This window comes from Echiichthys vipera (assembly GCF_963691815.1).
Source record: "Echiichthys vipera genome assembly, chromosome: 1".
NCBI classification, from domain to species: domain Eukaryota; kingdom Metazoa; phylum Chordata; class Actinopteri; order Perciformes; family Trachinidae; genus Echiichthys; species Echiichthys vipera.
The window spans coordinates 16,194,563-16,217,205 of record NC_139826.1 but is presented as its reverse complement, the minus strand read 5'-3'; the positions used below and the strand labels follow the sequence as shown (position 1 = coordinate 16,217,205).

Sequence of the window (22,643 nt, the reverse complement as noted above, 5' to 3'; positions counted from 1 at the left end):
TAACGGTGGTCCTGTTTTATAGGGCTCATGAGTCAAAATCTAGTTTCAAGAGCCTTAGGGGTTTCTATTGATTAAGTTGAGGCAACAGGTATTTGTCATTTGCACAGAGCTTGTAGGTGAGGTGTCAGTAGGTTCCCAGCAGTACCCAACAGATTTCCATTCATTATGATTTTTCAGTTGCATTTAATATTTGTTTTGTATTTACACTTTAGTCTTAATAAATAAACATTATTAACTCATTTATTTATTATGATTTGTATTATGATTATTTTTAAAAGAGAGATCAGAAGTATTAATGCATATTAATTCAGTGTAAGGACTGTCCTTCTTTCTGTGACATTCTTGACAGAACCATAGCGATGGTTCAGCTGAGTTCTGGGAACCACTATCAACCATTTGTCAAAGCAACATTGAGGCCAATAGGGTATTACAGGGAATCCTCTTAATGATATGGAAATACCAAATCCTTCTCCCAGTCTCTAAGACCTTGCTTGTACAATAGGGTGAGATTAAACATAAAGCTGCTTCATTTATTCTGTGAGTCACAGGTGTTTTTTTTCTTGATTCAATCATATTACTTATGGAGATCTTGTTTGAGTCCTGAGCTGTGTTGGTTCAGTTTGAGACATGGGCTTTGAATGTTGGCCTGACGAATGCCTTTCTTCTGCCGCTTTGCAGTTTGATGTTATTTGCCAAAATTTGCGAGAAGACTGTGCTGAAGCGAGTCCTTAAAGAGCTATGGAAAATCGTGCTGAATTCCATCGAAAGGACAATTGTTTTGCCTCCACTGAGTGACCAGAGTGTGAGTTTGATCATTGATCCGTCTTTTTCCCTTTTCTGTTACTCTATTTATCTCTCAGCCTGCCCTCCACCTCACTCCTCTTCTCCACATGTATCTCCCTCATTTCCTCCATCTGTTCAGCTCACATGCTCCCCCATAACACACAAATTACTGTACAGGAGATGAGCCAACATGGCATCTTTAAATCGTCAGTGAACAGTGGAGTGAATTGTTAATCCTTCTGTTAGACCCTGGGTTGACATCTCAGAAATATTTTATATACTATATATTGTTGTTGTCAATGGAAACATAAAAATTCAGTGCAATGCCATCATGTCACGTAGTTTTTAAACATTTTCATCTCTCTGCCACTTGTTTCCAAAATAACAAGAAAACTTCAAAACACAATGACAATCAAGAAATTAGTTCATGTTCAAGATTTTGCCACTTCGTCTTCTGTTGCTTGGTTTGGTCTTAAAATATATGTTTTGTTTGTTTCCTTGTGTAATGGAAAAATATCTGTCTTGTCCAACAGCAAGGAGCTCAGATGATTTTCAATGCTGCCAAGGACTTGGGACAGCTGTCCAAACTGAAGGTAAGTTTTGAATGAACTCAAAGCAGGTTTTGCTAATCTTAGCTTAGCTGACTTAAGTAAAATATGAGATATTTGATGGTGCTGAACAGTAGGTATTATATTGTAAACAGTATACATAAAGGAACTATATATAATACAAATATACACAGACTCAATGCATTAAAATAGTCGTTTTGTAACTAGTGAAATATCAACATGAATAACATCATGACAAGTTACCAAGAACATAAAATACAAGTTTCTCTCATCCAAGTCCAATTGTTGGCTGGGAATGTATTAATAAAATGATCAGTTAGCACCTGCACTGATATTTACTTTATCTACAAATTTGGATAGATGGATTATGTTATTTGGAAGCATAGTCATGTAAGTTACTGTAGGCTTTGCATTGTACAGTGTTACTCAGCACAACACTAGCCCGGCTGGTATCTAATTGCTGGTGTGACCCGATGATGTTTAATCCCTCGAGCTCTGTGTAGTGAGGCATTGAATGGCTCAGTGGTTACACTGTGGTTTTACTAACAACAGCCATTTGATGTACCTCAGAGAGGTATATTAGCTATGAGTCAATTGGGGGGATGCAAATTGATTGTGTGTTTATCTGCATTTGTTTATATACAGTATATACACTATATATATATATATATATATATATATACAGGATATATATATATATATATACAGGATATATACAGTATATATATATATATATATATATATATATATATATATATATATATATATATATACGTGTGTGTGTGTGTGTGTGTGTGTGTGTGTGTGTCTGTGTGTCTGTGTGTCTGTGGGTATGTGTGTGTGTTTGTGTGTGTGTGTTCATACTGATGTTTGTGTTTTGTGTGGGACTGTCAGATGTCCTTTGTGGGAACTTCTTGGTACAGTACATAAGCACGCAGGTGGATGTGTTTCTGTATCCATCCATGAAGTGGTTTCCCCATCATCTTGATATTTATGAATATCATGACTGATAATCTTCAGCTCCAATTACTGAGGTTTTTTTCATGCAGTGCAGTATGTGTATATATTGTGTTACTTGCTGTTTTGTTTGGCTACAATTTGTGACACCCTTTCATGTTCAATTGACTTGTGTAATGGCATGGATTGGCGACAGATTTATATCAGTTAGGCTGATATGTTTGTCTGAAACAAGTACTGTACAGAATGTAAATGTTTTGACAATCTGACTGCACTTATCTGCCTTAGTTTATTCTACATACTGTAGCACAATTTGTTGGGTGTTATTTGCTTTCCCTCGAAAATTTGGTAGAAAGGTAACCAATTTTTTTTTAATATAGTGAATTCTCGACTTATAGATGGTCTAATAATATCAAAAAATCAAGTAAACAATTATATTTGAGCTATGAAAATAAAAAATGGACTTTGTTTAATCAAATAACAAGCGCAGTGCCCATATATTTTGCATTGTGGTTCTTCATTAGAGACAAGTACGTCTTCATGTCTGTAGCCTTAACCCTAGTTATTTCGGGGCTCGTCATTTCAATTTTTTCACAGGATTGGGGATTGCTGGAAATGAGTCAATACAAATCAAGTTGTCCCTGTGCAATTTGGTATCAACAACAGACAACATCTTTGAGAAGATGATGTTTTCTGTCTCACACTAGCTCCTCCGATCTCTTTAAAACAGACTTGTGGTAGATTAAATCTATATCAAATATTCTGTATACAAAAGACATATATGTTTGTTTCACCTGTAGCCTCCAGTTGGAGGGATGGTATGTGCATTTTCATAGTGGTGCACATTTTACCCACCTGTTATAGTTTGATTATATTGATTTCATCTTCACAACTAACACAAAGGCCAAGGCAAGGAGCCAGATGCATGGACATGTAGATCAGGACCCGCATTAATGCCCTTTGTCTATGCACTAAAAGGGAAACACCTGGGAAGTAAGGCAGTGCCAGAAGTTACTTACGGGAATCAATTTACAAATCAGTAAAACTTCTATTATAATCATGAGAAATTATTGTTTTTATTTGTCAATTATAATTTAAGTTTTTAACTGGTGTGAGAAGACAAGAATTAAAGTTATCAGACACTCAGTTTAAATTAATGCAATTTGTGGTGTTTTGTAAACAGTAAATGCTCAGTCTCGAGAACCATAGTTCACCTAAGGTCATTACTATTCAACTGCAGAAACATCTTAAAATGTAAAGCATTAGAAAGCTACTTGTGTTCCTGTTTTCCCAACTGTAGAGTGTTTGACTTGATCTGATATCCCTCCAGGAGCATGTAACTCGAGAGGAAGCCAGAAGTCTGACTCCACGTCAGTGTGCAGCCATGGACCTTGTGCTTCCCACCATCAAGGTGAGTCTAATGTCAATTACACTGGATGGCTAAACTTCACCTTTAGAAAAGATAGGAGAGCAAGGTAAGGCATAGCAGAGCAGAAACATGCCAATTACCTTGAATGACATTTTGTTAATTTAAGGCTGTAGTTCATGTCATGTGCTTTGGATATAATGTAATTATTTTTGATGTAATTAATATCCAGGAATATGGGAAAGATGGCCAAAGCCTCTCAGTAAAAGAAAATTATGAAATGTGGCGCTGTAATCTTCTGCCATATGACTGTTTGTTGTAGAGGAATATGAGACGATTCAAAGACCACACCTCAGTTCTTCAGGGACAAGAAAAGAGTTATGGTGTAGTGCCTCTGGGGGAACACTGCATCATAAAGGGCAGAGAAAACTAATTGATTATTGCTGTCTCCAAGGAAACCACCTGCAGGTTTGGATCAATCATGTCGCTGGAATTGTGTTCATCAGTATTCCAATGAGAACAGTCAATTAACGCTGATCAGTAATGCCTTAGGAAAGCTGGCCGATCAGACCAAGAAATGCTATTCAGAGGTTTACTTCCATCATCTTTTTCATCACTTTAAACGTATATATGGAACCAAATATACCATACATATGGGCTACAATATATATATAAATACACAAATATACACAAATATAGAATATCTTAATGAGATAAAGATATTGCATAGAAATGCGGAAAAGTAGCGTAAACACATGTCTTCTTGAATATTTGGCCATGAGTGTATTTTGAGTGCATCCAACTGAAAACATTTGATCCAGACTGAACTTTGAACCTTTGAAAACTAATGGATATGATAATGGGTAAATGCACTGGCCCATTAGATAATGCATATGTGACAACAGATGGCATGCAGCCCGTTTAACTGATCCCCAATAATGCACTATTCGTTCATTTCTTTGAACTCTGATCTGTCAGGGATTGTAAAAGAAAGGCAGATGTTTCTTCCTCACTAAATCCAGTGTGTGTGTGTGTGTGTGTGTGTGTGTGTGTGTGTGTGTGTGTGTGTGTTTGTGTGTGTGTGTGTGTGTGTGGATCGACTATACATCAGAATAGATGCCATGTTTCTTTTTCTTTCCCTTTGCCAACCACTGATAAGCCTCGAAATAGACAAAAAGAAAATAAAAAAGAAAGAAAGAAGGTGGGAACAGAACAGGAAGAACAAAGAAAGATAGTCAAGAAATAAGTAAAGATATAAGAAAGAATTGAAAGAAAGGTAAATGGAAAAGCCTGTGAATGTTCTCATTCGTCCAGGTCATCGTTATCCTCAAAGCAATTTCAGTCAAAAACAACTGGACTGGTTGTTTGTCTAGGAAGACGTTTCACCTCTCATCCAAGAGGCTTCATCAGTTCATGTACGCATCGGACCAGTCCCAGCCTGGTCAGATGCGTACATGAACTGATGAAGCCTCTTGGATGAGAGGTGAAACGTCTTCCTAGACAAACAACCAGTCCAGTTGTTTTTGACTGAAATTGCTTTGAGGGTAAATGGAAAAGATAAACGAACAAGAATGAATAAATAGAGAAAAGATGGCAGACTGGCAGGTAATTTTACCAGATGCAGGCTGATGTTTTGTGTAACCAAGACATGGGAGTTTAACAATACCTTAAAATACCACAACAACAAAATGTGGCAAAACTATTGAAAACATTCTTTCTGTATCTTTCTGTGTTGGTAAACCCCTAATATGGGTTATCCAGACCATTATAATATTTTTTTTGTTTTTTTTAAAGAGAAACTTCTTTTAGGCTCTCAGAATGTAGCTTCTGCTACTCCACTGTAGTCTACAATCCTGTAACCCTATCATCAGCCTTGGCTTTGATTTTTGTAACAGAACGCATTAACTCTTATGTATAAAATATATGTATTATTTGCTCTAGGCTGCATTGTTGATTATTTATATGCAGTGGATGAACTCCATCCATGACTCACCCCCTGCATGCCTGATTACATATAGTTCATGAGAGACGCGTGTCAGTCAAATGTTGTGAGTCATGAGTGAGACAGTTCTGCTGAGTCAGTTCCCAAGTACAGACCTGACGGCAGTCAAAAATAATTATCAGCCAGCCACTGTTAGGAGCGTCCTTCTATGTGTGATGAAGATGATGTGGCTCAAATGTCACCTGACAGCTTTAAACAATGTATGGACCATTAAATCCATCTTTTTTTGCCCGGTGCCTCAAATGGTATGGGATTAGTGTGTATCAACTTTTTGGCTTTTATCTTGGCAACAGATCCTACACTAACTCTGCAAGCACCACAGCAAATACTCCTATATTCATATAACGACCATGTTTTACAGAGGAGAGCTAGCTAAACACATAACACGAACCATAGAATAAATGTTATAAAAGGTTTAAAATGTGTCTCCAAGTACTTCGTCTTCACTTCTTTTCAGCAAGGTCTCCTTTCTTAATAAGATCTGTACGTGACCACCCGCCCACCCTCCACAGGGTTGGAGGGTGGGAGTGGTGACAGCATTTGAAAAGAAAGCCTTGTCTGTTCTCATCAGCTATCAGGCTTATCAGCACAAATGTACGTTAACCATCCAAGCATGGGGTTCAGATTTAAATGCATGGTAATTAGCTACAAAAGGGGCTATTACGGTTGTCTTTTGTCTGGTCTCTATGTGCCTGTGCCGCCTTGCAAAATGCATACTGCCCTCCTATTATTTCAGCCAGCTGTAACCTGCTGTTGTGTGAACTGAAATGAAGTTGCCATTATGTTAAAAGATATTCCAAAGTGTCTTTTCACCTTGGAAAATTATAAATCTGAGCTGCTCTTTCCTGTTTTCTTTTCTTTCAGCAATACTTCCATGCTGGAGGAAATGGGCTGAAGAAAACCTTCCTCGAAAAGAGCCCTGATATGAAGTCCCTCAAATATGCTCTCAGCCTTTACACTCAACCTACAGATGCCTTGATCAAGAAATATATATGCACCCAAACCTCTCAAGGTAATGAGCTTGCCAAGGTCAGGCTCGATTAGGTTTCACTCTAGGCAGTGGAATTACCTCAGCATTCGAAAAATGGAAAACCTTACGGTTATGAGCTGTTCTGTAGCCGTAAAAAGTGTCCCACATGGCTAGGTTCAGACTAAGGAAAACAGCTATAAAGGTAAGAAATGTAAACAAGACCAAAAAATTATATAATGTGCTGTACTTGGATAGTGAAAGTGGCTGAAAAAGTGTGTCAAAAATCACACATTGCACACAATAGATATCATGGTACCACAGTTAAGCACTTTCTTCAGACACTAATATGAAAACATGTTCTATCCTAAGCTGCTATTTAAGTGAGAAGGAAAGCCTTATTACCACCAAATCACTAGCTGTTTCTACCGTATGTGTATTTACAATAGATGGGAAATAATGTGACTCCAGTCCTGGCTCCTTTTAACCTCCACATATTTCTGTCTTCCCATCAGTGTTCGCTTTCTTTACATAACTGTGGATGTGTTCTGAGGATCTCTCTCTGTCACTGTATTTTCTTTAGGCTTACATGTGTAGTGGACATTGCAGTGATATATCCCCTTACTGTTTAAATCATTAATCTCTTTCACTGTAAATAAATTAACTAAGCAAAGTTTTCCGTGGCCACATCATGTCAGAATGGAGTGCTCCATGCTCCATTTATCTCCCCCTCTTATTAGAAACAAATAAAAACACTGTCGTGACAATTGTGTTATACACGTGTGATGTAAATGTATAAATTCCTTCCTGTGCTTTTTCTCTCTGTCGTCACCAACTGACTTTTTTGTGTTATTGTCACATTCGTTTGTGGCTATATGGAACTTCTCTCTCTGTAACAAGGCTGAAATACCTTCAGGCGTCCGGAGAGATTTAAGAGGGAATTCAGCCCAGTAAAGCTTTAAGCCTGGTTGCCTTAGTGTGTTCACCCTTGCAGAACGCTGCCTAGACAGACAGCAGGAAACAGAATGGCAATGGGAGCCAGCAGGCCCAACCAGCGTTCTATCTCTCACTGACTGGCAGATGGGCATAGACGCACAGTGTTTCACTGTGTGCTATTTTGAGATAGCGTGAGGAATTCTCCTCTTTCTCCCTCTAAGTTGACACCATGATGTCGCTCTTTATCTTAGGTCTAGTCTAATGCAATGCCTTTAAGTGGAGTTAGTGAGGTGGTAGATGTGTATTAGGTCAGTAAACAGTGTGGGGATGTGCTGATGCTTGATTAAGCACGGTGGGCACTGTTTGATTAATCACTAACCCCTGTGCTCTGACACATTTAGACCAGGGCATGCACCAGTCTATTGCAGTGTGCGGTTGGAAGCGCTGTTTTTCTGTTGATTTGTGTCTTTTTCTGGGTTCAGGGTAATATCTGGATTGTCAGAAAAGGGGAAAAATTAAATTTAAATAAACTGCAAATCTGCATGAATTAATGCCTGCAACTCACCTATCTTATTTTTTACCTCCCTTTGTTTGCATTTTCCACACTTAGTCTGCTGACCCTCCTCACTGCCACCTTCGTTTTATCTAATTGTGCTTTCGAATATCTTCCTTCATTCAACATATTCACACTCTCATCTCCCATGTCCCTCTAGCTGCCTATTCCAGTGACTGCTGTGTACCGTGCCTGTTTATTATTTTATAAAGGCACTTACTGACAGTTTCTCATCTCTGAATCTATTTCTTTGATACATTATTTCAGCCCATTGCTGAAGTACTGTATATGGGCTCTAGCATTGCTTGTTTAATTTCCCACAAGTCCAGAGCTAAATTTTGCAGCAGCAATGTTTTTTCAGCCTCACAGGGCATCATTACAATAAATCAGGAGGCTTGTTTCTTCATTACCAGCTATAATGGGCATTGCATGTTTGGCACATATTGATTACTATTGGATCAACATGCCCCTTCATCAACCACATCAGCACTTGCCTTCCAGTGTTCAACATCTGTTTGTCCCAGGCTGGACAAAACACAAAGCAGGACTCCATGCATCAGGAAAATTGAGACACATGGTCAGCAATCAGTTGTAATTGTTTACTGGCAGCAGCATGTCCCGGTGTGATTGAAACTGTAATTCCAATGTTACTGTGCAAGGTGGGATGCCCAAAAGGGTATATCACCCTCAGGGCACACTTTTTTTGTTCACACTTGTCCCCTCTCTACCTACTTTCTCTTTGTCTTGTTTTCAGTTCCACTTGAGTTGTTGTTTCTAATATGTTGTTTGTATTTCTGCCGAGTTGAACAGTTTGATGATTTCACTGTGCAGAGCATTTTTTATTTAGTGCATCCCTTCACACCATCTGTGTCCTGCAGGCTTTCAAACCAGGCAGGTCACTTCATGCCTTTGGGGTCAAATCAAGTCTAGTACTCCCCCTGCTGTTTTGTTTTTTCTTTTTCTTTTTTGGGGGTGGGGGGGTGGGGGGTAGTTTTTTAGCCTTAAGACAGTGTTTTTACACCACTTTGGGGCTCAGTTTCTGGATACATCCTCCACACAAAAAAATCTGCGACCACAATTTTGGACCCTCTCCTTTCATCCTTTCTCTCTCTTTTATTTCTGTTTCTAGACCTCTCTATTTCTCACCTTGGCTGCCTCTCTGCTACTCCATTTTCTCTCTGTTTTTTATTATGCCTCTTTCCAATTCTCTTGTTTTTATTTTGGTGTATGTCCAGATCAGTCATCCAATGGATCCGTGGGGGAGGTGTCGATGCAAGTGAATCTCATCTCTCACCCTGGCACTGGAGAGCACAAAGTCAGCGTGAAGGGTGAGCTTTTCCTGTACTCAGACATTTGATTTTTGTCATTTCTGTTCACAATTATTCACACCTGCATATGTTCAAAGACTCACCATGGGCAGCTAATGGTGGTTATCTCATTTGTATGATAATGCTGCTTGGTTATGGTCAGCAGCATCATACGTGAAGTCATTATACAGAAAACCAGATTCTTTCTATAATTACCTTGTTTAAACTGGCACTTCCCTTTTAAATTAATTTCTAGAATTACATACTTGTTGATTTTTGTTGCATAAATATTAGCAACATAAATGGGACTCATAACCCCCACAGCTGCAACATTTCTGTTCCACCTCCCGAAGAAGAACCTATTGCACTACAGCTGGCAAACAAACCGCTATAATCAGCCGACAGCACTAACTTGCCAACGTGATTGCCAGTTAGGTAACTATGGCAATCAAATATGGATATTTCTATTATTACAGGATAAAGAGATGCAGTTATGCATCATTTATTTATTTACTACACTTTCCCAGAATTACCTCTGGCAACAACCACAGAACAAAACTATATCAGTATCCCTGGCTCCTTTATGGTGGATTTATCTCAGTGCACATTTTCTTGATGTACAAAATGGTCTGGAAATACATTTTGCAGTCTAACTCCTAGGCACTGACATCCACAAATATTTACAATAAATATTCCAGATAAGTGGAAATGTTTCAATTGTTTCAATGTCTACCAATTTCTATTGTAATTACGCTATATACAGTATCTAAGCATTACTTGACATTTTCTACAATCAGCCAATCTGTGGGGAAAAAGATAAATACAGAAATTCATATATACACAGTGTTAGTGTTTAGATTTTACTTTACTAGGATGGTGCTAATTATTATGTTCTTTGCATTTCTCAGTGGTTGCAGTAAACAACCTCGTCTGGCAAACCAACGCCATGTTCCGGCCGTTTGTAGAGGTCAACGCCGTGGGACCACACCTGGCTGACAAGAAGCGCAAATTCAGCACCAAGACCAAGAATAATAATTGGTCACCAAAGTACAATGAAACATTCCAATAGTGAGTAATCATGCTTCTTACATGTTGGTTACAGAGATAGAGAAGAGAGAGCAATGCTGAGGGAGTTTTTAAAAGCACATAAAATACATTATTGTGATTTCTGTATTATATTTTGCAGCATTTTGCCTTCCCACATACAACCAAAGATAGTCTGCATTCAACATTCTGTCCTTGAGATATATGCTGCAGTATCTTTAAACTAGTATTCAGTATGCTATCTGCACACTACAAAACACCTACAGCAGCATGTGGTATAAAAGTAATACCACATAATGCATGAAGCCATACTGCCAAAGTCCTTCCAATTGTTCTAACCTGTGGATATAATTCAACTGCTTTACCGACACTTCTGCTCATTGCATTGAAACTGTTGGAACTGAAGGAAGCCAAGTGACCAAGTAAGCAATCTACAACATGGGCTTGTCGCCTCTTTGACAATGCCGTGCTGAGCCAAGCCAAGTAAAGTCACAGAGTGATGTTAGATTGAGTTGTAGCAACTCCAGTGTGATCAGTGCAGGCTCACTGTTGTCTGCATATAGATTCACTCCTGCCATTGTCATTTGAATTTTAAGAAGCCGTTAAAGTTTCTGTGGATAATTAGCAAACAACCTCAAACAAAAAGTGGACTCAGAATAAAGACTCATTTGAATAGAAACAATAATTTCACTTGCAAAACTTGACTGAATGTTTCATCACAGCCACACAAACTGTATAATAAGGTAGCTTTTAGCTGGGGGAATGTCACACAGCCAGAGTCTCTGGCGAACAAAGAAGAATGTCAGTATCCATAACGCAATTGGTGTGCAATTTTTCAGAATGACACCTTGGGCTTTTCATGATGTTTGAACAATAATAAAAAAGTAAATTAAAATCAAGTGTCCTTTTAAGTGACTTACAACTTACAACAGTGTATCTGAACCACCATGATGTGGTAAACCCTACAGTAAAACATTACTAATTTTTCTTCATACTCCAAGTTTCACCTCTCTGATCTATCTGTGTTATTTCTCCCAGTGTTCTCAGTAATGAACATGGACCGGAGGCCTATGAGCTGCATGTCTCAGTAAAGGACTACTGTTTTGCACGCGAGGATCGCATCATCGGCATGACGGTTATCCAGCTCAGAGAGCTGGCAGACAAAGGCAGCTGCTCCGCCTGCTACCCCCTGATGAAGAGCGTTTCCATGGATGAAACTGGCCTCACCATCATGAGGATACTCTCTCAAAGGACCAACGACGAGGTGGCTAAAGAATTTGTGCGTCTTAAGACAGACACACGCTCATCGGAGGAAGTGTCATAATGTTCAACAAAAATGCAGTATTAAAAGTTGTGTTGTCTTAAGTAAGAGATAAATAAGAAGGAGAAAGGGCAGTAGCAACAGATGTTCTTTCTGGATAGAAGCTGGAGAATGAGATTGTCCAAAGAGAAGGGCAGGAAGCCCAAATGTGGCAAGGCAACAAGACAGAGAGAGAGAGAGTTGTGTTTGTTTGTTTGTTTGTTTGTTTGTTTTTGTGCATGTGCGTAAAACATCTGTTGGAATGTTCATTTTAAAACTACAGTATGTACAAGTGTTTACTTACCGTATGCTTACTATTAAGTACTATATTCTACGAGTTATGTTAACGAGACATGAAATACCTTTTGTACAACATTTAGTCTTTTTGAACAGAGATTAGTTCCAATAAAGTGCCAAACCAGTGAAAAAAAAGAACAAAACCAACGTATATGAATTATGGTGAACTTAGTATGTTTGAAATTTGCTCGATTATTTTGTCCGGTCCGGTGTAAGTCATTTTCTGACAGTGTGGCGTTTTGATTGTTGCAAAGTCTTTCATTTTGCACCCTCGTTTTTTGGCTTCACGTTCTTCCACACGGCACTGTTGTGCATGTCCTCTTCTCGGTCATGTCTCTCCCATGATTCCACAGTGACCACCGAGCAGGGTCCTGTCCCCTTGCCTTCAAACTGTTTGTATTTAAGTCAACCTGAAAATAGACCATGTTTTTTTAAATGGCAATGACTGCTATGTAAACCTTCATAGGTGTTTGTAATTTTATAACCATGACAACAATGATGACAGCCTCCAGTGCTAACAGTCTTAGCAGAAAGGATGGAAATGTTTTCTTTTTCTTTGGCTTTTTGTTATTTGTTTTTTTGGCCATCAGCTTCCAGCCTTTCTGAATGACCACTGTGAACATGAGCTTTGGAAGGCAAGCTTACATGACATTGCTGACAGTTTGATATTATTGTTTCATATTTTTCCGATAACTTTGTTCCTGATAAACTGCCAAAGTTATATAAAATATTTGTACAAAAGCAATCCATTACATGTATGAACATAAATATGTACATGTGATCTATTACTTTTTCAGTGCTTAATTATATTTGATTATTGATAGGGTGGTTATCATTTTTTTTATTTATTTCCTGTGAAGCTGTTAACCAATATGAGAGTTGCACATGTTACTTTACACATTAGTTATATCAGCTTCTGCCATTGGAATTATTTTTCTCCATAAAGGAAAGAGTCTAACATTTGGTAAATATGCAACATTCCTATGTATTGCACTGATGGCGAATTGTATGTCATGTAAATATATTTAGTGAGATATTGTACAAAAGTCTACTTTTCTTCAATGTGCATAAAGTATGTGCAAATGTGTTTAAAACTCTGGGTCATTTTGAACAAGTGTCTAGAAAGCATTCCTTTAACACAAGTGATAAGCACAAGTGTTTGTCATCAGGTTTTACTGAAGCGTCAGGTGACTAAAGTAATTAGAAATAACCTGTCAAACACTATTCATACAAACTCATTGCAACAGATTTCTTGCATTAAGTGTTGAGAACGACAAAATCAAAAGAAATTATATACTCTTGGAGAACAGTTTGACAGAGTTTCCATGCAAGGCTGACATGTTCAATCGTAAATAACCTTAGTATAGATAATGACACATGTGGTCAGGTGCATCCAAAGTGGCTGGCTCATAGCAATTCAGAAACAAATTGATGCTAGCAAAAAACAAAGGATGCTTTCAATGTGTCAGTTATTTTCACTGATTGGACCCATGGGTGGTATTTAAGGATGATAACCAGTACAACCACTGGTAAAATTGTACAACCTCTAAAAAGAAAGTATCTATTTAGCATGGTACATCCTAATAGTCACAACAAGGAGAAACCCAGCATCAGAACCAGCACTATCACTTTTTTGCTGATGTAGCCTCAGGCTGCTGGCCTCAAGCAAAGATGAGGAGGAGCAGGCTGCAGAGGTCTGGTAAGCTCACTTCTTTCTAACCCCACAGCTCTAATCCTTTCATTTTGAGACTTGTATTCTTCAACCCCAACCAACACTGCCTCGTATGATGTCACTTTAGGCAAAATATTACATTTTACACTGCTCCCACTGGAGCCACAAAAGACTCCAGTATCCAGTAGCTAAAGGTAGCTTCTTCCTTACCTCTGATCTCGGTGCCCAGCCATGTATGTGTGTCAGTATGTATGTCTGTTTGTATGGCCATATTCTGTATGTCCGTGAGTGTGTGTGTCTTTGTGTATATTTGTGGGGTCGAGAGGTCTGGGTTTTCATGGTGTCTCTTTGTTGTTCATGTTTTGTTTTGTTTTGCTTTTATTTTCTGTGAGGCACTTTGTGCTACTTAAAAGTATGAAAAGTGCCATATAAATAAAAGTTGATTTGATTTGATTAGAGTAGTACTCCCCAGGACCTGATAGACTTTGATGTGTATATTTGCTGGACTTCCCTCAATACACCATGTGCCTGACAGAATAAGTTCCAAGAGATATTCTTTGCTACTTACTATATAGCATCTTCCTAGTGGTGGCTGCACATCTGAGACTTTGATATCTGAGTTATCTTTTTGATGCTCCCTTTATGAAAAGCATCCAGATAATTTCACCACAGATACTGTAATTCTTTTCGTTAAACATGAAGGATTTACTGCCAAAGTTACTCTTTTTCTGTGATTTAATGGTGTCTGAGAGATGATATTTTTGAAATCAGTCATTCTTTACCTATTGTCAGTCATTCAACAGCCACAGGAAGAAATGGATGTCTGTGGCAGGAAATAATTTAATAATTTCACCTGCCATAACTTTAACGCCACATTTATGTCTTTTTATTTGGGCCATCTGTGTGACTTCAAAGAGCAGTTCATTTCTGGCTTAGTGTGAGGATGTAGCCTGAGGATCAACATAAAATGAAATGAGTTGACAATATAATTGTACCTTACCTGACATGGGTAATGTAGGAAATGCAAACTGTATAAATGTAGACAATGGCCCATGTTACAGATCAGAATGATAAACATATATTATTTTAAAGAACCTCTACTAAAACCTCATTAGAAATAGTCCCAGTCCCAGCCTGGTCAGATGCATACATGAACTGATGAAGCCTCTTGGTTGAGAGGTGAAACGTCTTCCTAGTCAAATAACCAAGTCCAGTTGCTTTTGAGGATAACGATGACCTGGACAAATGACAACATTCACAGGCCCACATTAGAAATAGCTTGTTCTTCTGACAAAAAAAGAAGTTTGTCAAATGCTGTAATTTATTCCAAGCCCAGCTGGTCCCTTGGTCAAAAACTGACACAGTGTTTCTAATCACCTGGAACTCACTGGAAGAGGGCCAGATGAAGTAAATCCATTGTCAGTGTCACCTTTTTCCTCTTTTCTTTACAGCAGTTCTGAAGGGGTTGGGAAAAGAAAAAATAAGAGATACTAAGAGGTTGACAGAAAAAAACTGCAATTTCCCAGCTTGGGATCACTAAAGTATTTCTATTCTTTTCTATTCTATTCTAAAACGCAGGTGTGAGAGCGCAATGAAGATTTGGAGAAACTAGATAAGAGATACACACAATAAAAAAAATTCAGACAATAGGATGGGATATGTGCAAGATATTTTTAGCCCGGCATTATAATGAACAGGGGGCTCAAGGGAATTCTTTCAGACAGACGTGGCACTGCTCATTGTATCACATTTCAATACAAGAAACCAAATAGGTGTAAGTTCTGAAATGTCTGATTATTCTACGCATAATATTATTTTTCTTTTTTTTCCGGAGAGATTCCACCTTAACAATTATTACTCCTGGGAATTATAGTACTAGATAATTATTTCATCTAATCTCATCTCATCTTCAACCGTTTAACCAGGGTCGGGTCGCGGGGGCAGCAGCTTTAGCAAAACTATGTTGTGGGTAACATGAAACTTTCCAATTGTGCATAGGCGCCTATATGCTATATGATTTTAAATTGTGTTTTTGCTAGATTCATTTAGAATGGAATACAATTAAAGTTAAAGCTGTCATCAACTTTCTGTAAAAAATACTCGTTTCACACAACACTCACTATATTCTGACAGCACAATGAGACAGACGATCTGTGAAATAGTCATGTCGCTCTACCTCTCTCTGTCTGCTCCAAAATGGTATCTATTAGATTTCTCTGGCCTGACAGGCAACCAATGAGAACTGAGCAGTCTCTGAGCCAGTGTCACTAACTACTTGGGAAGATTATTTTACTGCATTGTATATTTTTCGCATATAGTGCTTTCCGAAACATTTTTAGTGTAACCATTTACCGTACAAACTTTCTTATTTTAGAGCTAAACAGTACACTAACGTATATTTCTTTAATCTACATGAATGTATAGCTACAGATTCTACAGGTCATTAAATGTAAGAATAGCTAATACAGTTCTGTACAGAAATATAAATATATATATATATATATATTTCTGTACAGAACTATATATATATATATATATATATATATATATATATATATATATATATATATATATATATATATATATATATATAAGGACTTTAAAGTTATAATCCATAAGAATTGAGATACATTGTTTCTTACAGCTGCTTTGGCGGTGAGATGTAGTTGCTGGCAAGTGTCTTGGACCTCATCTTCCAGAGTAACTTTCGAAACCGAACAGTGTCGACTGTATGACATCAGTAGATTGGCACCTCTCACCTGTGCGATGTGGCGCGATGCTTTTACATGCTCCACACTGATAGGAAGTCCGAAGAGAGAAGTGGAACGATTAAAAATTGTCACTAACTGTGCAGCGCCTTTGATTGTAACGAGAGAATGTTGCCCCAGATCATATTTCTTGGTAAAGCAGCAAATACACACACTTTCATTAGTGGGTCATATGATCAATCAACATTGTTTTAACACACTCTTTGATAGTAACTTAACAGACAATTAACTAGATGAAAATCTTACGGACTGCAACTTTAAACAAATAAACTGCTAATTGCTAATAGCGTTTCATTACTGAGTCACAGCTACATTAAGTGCAGTTGAATGGCTCCAAATTTAGACTGAATTACGTTACAGTAAATTGCATCATTGTTTAAAAAAAACGAAATCCCAGAATGCTCCTCGATTTTTCCTTGAGCCAAGTATGCCAGTCGAGTTTGTTTCCTCACCAGAAACAATCAGAAATTGTGAAAGGGAAGGTAAAAGAGGAAAACATACAGTAAAAGCGCAAACTGAAGCATGGGGAAGAATACACTGTCACTCATGTACTCCCAGAAGGGAGGGAGAATGGAATAAAATACAAATCTGACTCATCCAGCTATAGAGCTGCCAAGATGCAAAATTACATCAACTTTGACTTTCATAACCTTGACCTCTCATTTACATATTGTCAACTCCTTCAGGAATATTTAGTCATCATCTGCAGCACATTGCAAAGGACAAACTGATGGTGGGCAATGATCTCTGAGGATGAGCTGGTTGAAATAATTTATGGTAAGATGACGGCCATGTTGTTAACCTCAATGTCCACTCTCCCTCTGTGTGTGTGTGTGTGTGTGTGTGTGTGTGTGTGTGTGTGTGTGTGTGTGTGTGTGTGTGTGTGTGTGTGTGTGTGTGCATGTGTGTGTCCACGCCCCCACAAGCAGCTGGCAAGCTGCCGACCAAGACAGCTGATTTCTCTTACTGATGATACTTTGAATTTGATAAAGTAAAGTCTAGATGAATACCAGGGGCAACTAATTGAGCATATGACAGGGGGTGATAACAGCAGTGAAGCTCTCAAAGACGAGGATACATTATCCTGAATTTATGGGCCAAAAGAACATGTGCATCTGTGTGATAATGTAATGCAGCCAGCTGTTGTGTATGAGTAACTGTCCAACAGACATAAGGCATTCAACTTGGACTCTTCTGTGTCCTTCAAAGCAGAGGGCTATTTATTCTTCAGGGGAAGATTGATAAAGCTCACGTCAAGGGAGGGGTAAGTCAGTCACATCAGGACATATGTTACTATAATTTTTTGTGATATTTTTTATGGCATACTATAACTTTTAATTACATTTTTTTAAACATACTGAACTATGAAATTTAATTACATTTTAAGACATACTATACTGTACTATGTGTTAATTGATTGGTTACTATTAGGGATGCTCGATATTGGCTTTTCTGCCGATATCCGATATTCCGATATTGTCCAACCCTTAATTTCCGATACCGATATCACCCGATATCACCTGATACCGATATATGCAGCCTTTTTACACCAAAATTCATCACATATCACCTATTATGGAATTAACACATTATGCCTAATTTTATGTGATGCCCCACTGGATGCATACATAAATGCAACACGGCTTTTCAAATGTAAACACAGTCTGTACAAAATAAGTTATTGAAAAAAGGGCCATTCATTTATTTGTTTGTGTTTTTAGAGAGAATATTTTGCCTCAAACAACACTACAGACAACATCAAAACAAGGAAGATGCATAGCTTCAGTCCAGAGTAGTAAACTAACATAGTCCTCTTTTTCCAGAGTGAGTAACGCCTGAGCCGTAACTTGGCTCGACAATAAATCAGCAGTCAAGCTCAACATGCTAACCTGTATTGGATCTAATGGATACAGCACCAGAAATTACCTTCTCGACGTGACGGTAAACAACGCTGTACAGTTCGGGTAAACACTGGTCTGAGAAACACTCTGACTGGGCGTTATACAGACATAACGTGGCTCGAGAAACTACACAAGTTTGGTGAATCCGGCATCCTGAACGATAGAAAAAGTTTGTTTCTCGGTGTCGGCTGTTGCTTCTTCTCATCACTTTGCTGCACAGATGTAGCGTTTAACTCCGCATGCTTCTTCTTGAGTTGCGTAATCAGATTAGATGTATTAAAGGAAGACGCATTGATTCCTCCTCTCATAACTAACGCCTTGCAGTCTTTGCAAAGCGCACATTTACTGTTAGTAGGTGACACTTGGAAATACTTCCAAACCACGGACATCTCATGCACCGGGCGAGCTGAAGCTTGTTAGCCACGGTTAGCAACCTACGAGTGAAGCGTGTTGTTGTTGTTATACGTCGTCATCAAGCACGCGCCTGTAAACGGCCCGTGTTGCATTCAGGTACACTCGTAAATGCTGAAGCCTACGGCCCGTGTTGCATTCAGGTACACTCGGAAATGCTGAAGCCTACAGAACTAACACCGGTTGTAAAAACCCGATACCGATAATTCCCGATATTACATTTTTAACTCAATATCGGCCGATAATATCGGTGGGCCGATATTATCGGACATCCCTAGTTACTATGGTTATTGATTACTCCAAATTGCCCATAGGTGGGAATGTGAGTGTGAATGGTTGTCCGTCTCTGTCTGTCTCTATGTCCCCTGTGATAGATTGGTGTCCTGTTACAACAAACATTATCATACATGTTTACACTGATTCATTTCACACAATATAATCCACACAATCACTAACCAAAAAAAGGAATAGGCTGAAGCCCAAGGCTTAGTTTTGCCTGTCCTATACAATCCAAAACATAACCCAAATTACCAACAATAAGAAAAAGTAAAAAGGCCATTACAAAACAAATTTTACTGTCAATTATAGTCCTTGATAATTTAACATTTTCAGGCTGTCAGGAACGGTACGGGGATAGCACGAAAGGTGGACCAAATGCAGACACGGACAAAAGGTAAAGTTACAAAAGAAACATTTAATATTATAAATGGACAAATGCAAAAATACTACAGAGAATGCAAACACAAAGACTAACTTAACGAACACGGGAATACAGGAACAGGAAGATGACGGAAGATCAGGGAGACGGACGGGAAACCGGAACACGGGAAACTAAGGAGAAAAACAGAAAACAAAACACGATTAATCAACTTACTTCGGGGAGCGCGAAAACCACAACGAGAAAGGGGATGCCAGTCCGGGGGGAACAGTGTTACCAATGAAGGGTCGACGACGGTCCGGCGCTGCAGGCCTGTCAGCTTCAGGCTTTTAAAGTGGTGGTGTAATCAGCATAACAGGCTGCAGCTTTGGGGAAACGCCTCCTGGACCTACACACAGACAAGGGAGAGACACATGCAGGGAAACACAGACAGAGGGAGACAAACTCACACAGAACGGAAGAGAGGAGAGCACTGACAGACACAGAACATGACAGTACCCCCCCCCCCCCCCCCCCCCCCCTCAACGAGTGCCTCCAGGCGCTCTACCGGGCGTCCCAGGGTGAGCCCGGTAGAAATCCCGGATCAGGGACGGATCTAGGATAAGGGCTCGGGAAACCCAACTCCTCTCCTCGGGACCGTAACCCTCCCAATCCACCAGGTACTGGAACCCCGGCCACGACGTTGCACGTCCAAGATTGAACTGACCGTGTACGCCGGATGGCCGCCAACGGTACGGGGGGTGGTGGGGCGACGGCAGGCGGGCACAACGTGCTGGTGGTTACGGGCTTGACTCGGGAGACATGGAAGGTCGGGTGGATTTTGAGGGACGCAGGAAGCTTCAGTCAGACAGCACTGGGGTTCACGATGGCTTTGATCTCGAAGGGCCCAATAAAACGAGGAGCGAGTTTCTTGGACGAGACACTCAGGGGGATGTCCCGAGAATTCAACCACACCTTTTGTCCAATTCTGTATCTGGGTGCAGGTGTGCGATGACGATTTGCCATCTTGCGGTTCTGTTCCGCCGTTTGGAGCAACGCCCCACGGGTCTCCCTCCAAATCCAACGCACCCTTCGGAGATGGTGCTGAATGGATGGCACCGCTATCTCGGCTTCCTGGGCCGGGAACAAAGGGGTAAGTAGCCCAGCAAAGCTTCGAAGGGGGACATGCCTGTAGCGGTGCTGGTCAGGGAGTTGTGGGAGTACTCGACCCAGGAGAGCTGCGAAGACCACGAAGAAGGGTTGCGGGCACAGATGCAACGAAGAGCAGTCTCCAAATCTTGATTCGCCCTCTCCGTTTGGCCATTCGACTGGGAGTGGAACCCCGAGGATAAACTGACCTTGGCCCCTAAGGCCTGGCAGAAGGCCTTCCAGGAGGTAAATTGCGGACCACGGTCGGAGACGATGTCTGCAGGTATCCCATGGAGGCGAAACACGTGGTCCACAAGGATCAACTTTGGGAGAGAAACAAAATGCACCATCTTTGAGAAGCGGTCCACTATCGTAACTATGGTGTCTTTACCTTGAGACACGGGAAGTCCGGTAACGAAATCCAACGCGATGTGGGACCATGGTCGACCGGGAGAGGACGAAGAAGACCAATTGGAGGTCGATGAGATGCCTTTCCTCGGGCGCAGACGGTGCAGGCCAGGAAAAACTCCTTCGTATCCGGCACCATGGATTTCCACTAGAAGTGGCGACGAAGAAGTTTGAGGGTTCTGGTGATTCCGGGATGGCAGGAGAGACGAGACGAGTGTCCCCACTGGAGTACCTGAGAGCGAACGCTGGCAGGAACAAACAGGCGTCCTGGTGGTCCAGGAGCGCTGCGCCTGCCTGACCGTAGCCTCGATCTCCCAGGTCAATGCTGCCATGACACAAGACGAGGGGACGATGTTCTCCATACCAAATTCCTCCTCCTCGGCAGGTCCAAATTGCCGTGAAAGGGCATCAGGCTTGACGTTCTTACTTCCTGGAATGTATGTTGACGTGAAATTAAAGCGGCCAAAGAACAAAGCCCATCGGGCTTGGCGGGAGTTAAGCCTTTTGGCCATCTGGATATAGGCCAGATTCTTGTGGTTCGTCCAGACCACAAATGGAATCTCTGCCCCCTCTAGCCAATGTCGCCACTCCTCCAATGCTAGCTTCACCGCCAGCAACTCACGGTTTCCGACATCATAATTTCTTTCTGAAGGAGACAGTTTCTTGGAAAAGAAAGCACAGGGGTGAATCTTATCGTCGGACTTCGCTGGGACAAAACCGCCCCCACTCCCAGATCCGAAGCGTCCACCTCAACGATGAACTGGAGACCAGTGTCAGGCTGCACAAGCACAGGAGCGGAAGAAAAACGCTTCTTCAGAGTCAAAAAGGCGCTGTTGGCGGCAGGGGACCAGTCAAACGGAGTAGCGGGCGAGGTCAACCTGGTCATCGGAGAAATTACCTGACTGTAGTTGCGGATAAATCGTCGTTAGAAATTGGCGAACCCCAAAAACCTCTGAAGTTGTTTGCAAGAGGTAAGTGTGGGCGACTCTGTCACAGCCTTGACTTACCCAGGGTCAGCCCTAACCTGTCCGCTCTCGACAATATAACCCAAGAAGGCTACCGACGATACATGAAACTCGCACTTCTCGGCTTTCACAAATAATCGATTCTCCTGGAGACGCTGAAGCACCTGACGAACGTGCACCACATGTTCATTCAAGTCTTTAGAGAATACCAGGATGTCGTCTAGGTACACAAATACGGAACGGTTGAGCAGGTCCTGAAGCACGTCGTTAACTAGGGCCTGAAACACAGCCGGAGCATTGGTTAACCCGAAAGGCATGACCAGGTACTCAAAGTGCCCGAGTGGCGTATTAAAGGCTGTTTTCCACTCGTCCCCCTCCCTCACCCTCACGAGGTGATATGCATTGCGGAGGTCGAGTTTTGAGAAGACGGTTGCGCCATGCAACGGCTCGAATGCAGAATTGATCAACGGTAATGGGTACTTATTCTTAATGGTGATGTTATTAAGGCCCCGGTAATCTATGCAGGGACGCAGGGATTATCCTTCTTGGCCACAAAGAAAACCCCCGCTCCCAGTGGGGAAGACGAAGGGCGAATAATCCCTGACTTGAGGGAGTCATTAATGTAGGTCTCCATTGACTCTCGTTCGGGAC

The 22,643-nt window shown here is 40.5% G+C and overlaps 1 protein-coding gene across 1 annotated transcript in view; it reads left to right on the top strand.

Moving 5' to 3' along the window:
• The window catches only part of unc13c (unc-13 homolog C (C. elegans)), a gene marked incomplete at both ends in the record, with an annotated part of 98,156 nt that extends 86,348 nt beyond the window's left edge, over positions 1 to 11,808 (top strand). The window contains 7 exons of the mRNA XM_083916659.1: positions 679 to 802; positions 1,317 to 1,376; positions 3,640 to 3,720; positions 6,542 to 6,689; positions 9,369 to 9,461; positions 10,349 to 10,508; positions 11,523 to 11,808. Coding sequence (XP_083772785.1) covers positions 679 to 802; positions 1,317 to 1,376; positions 3,640 to 3,720; positions 6,542 to 6,689; positions 9,369 to 9,461; positions 10,349 to 10,508; positions 11,523 to 11,808 — 952 coding nt within the window. The remainder of the gene's footprint in view (positions 1 to 678; positions 803 to 1,316; positions 1,377 to 3,639; positions 3,721 to 6,541; positions 6,690 to 9,368; positions 9,462 to 10,348; positions 10,509 to 11,522) is intronic.
• Positions 11,809 to 22,643: the final 10,835 nt, after the last annotated feature.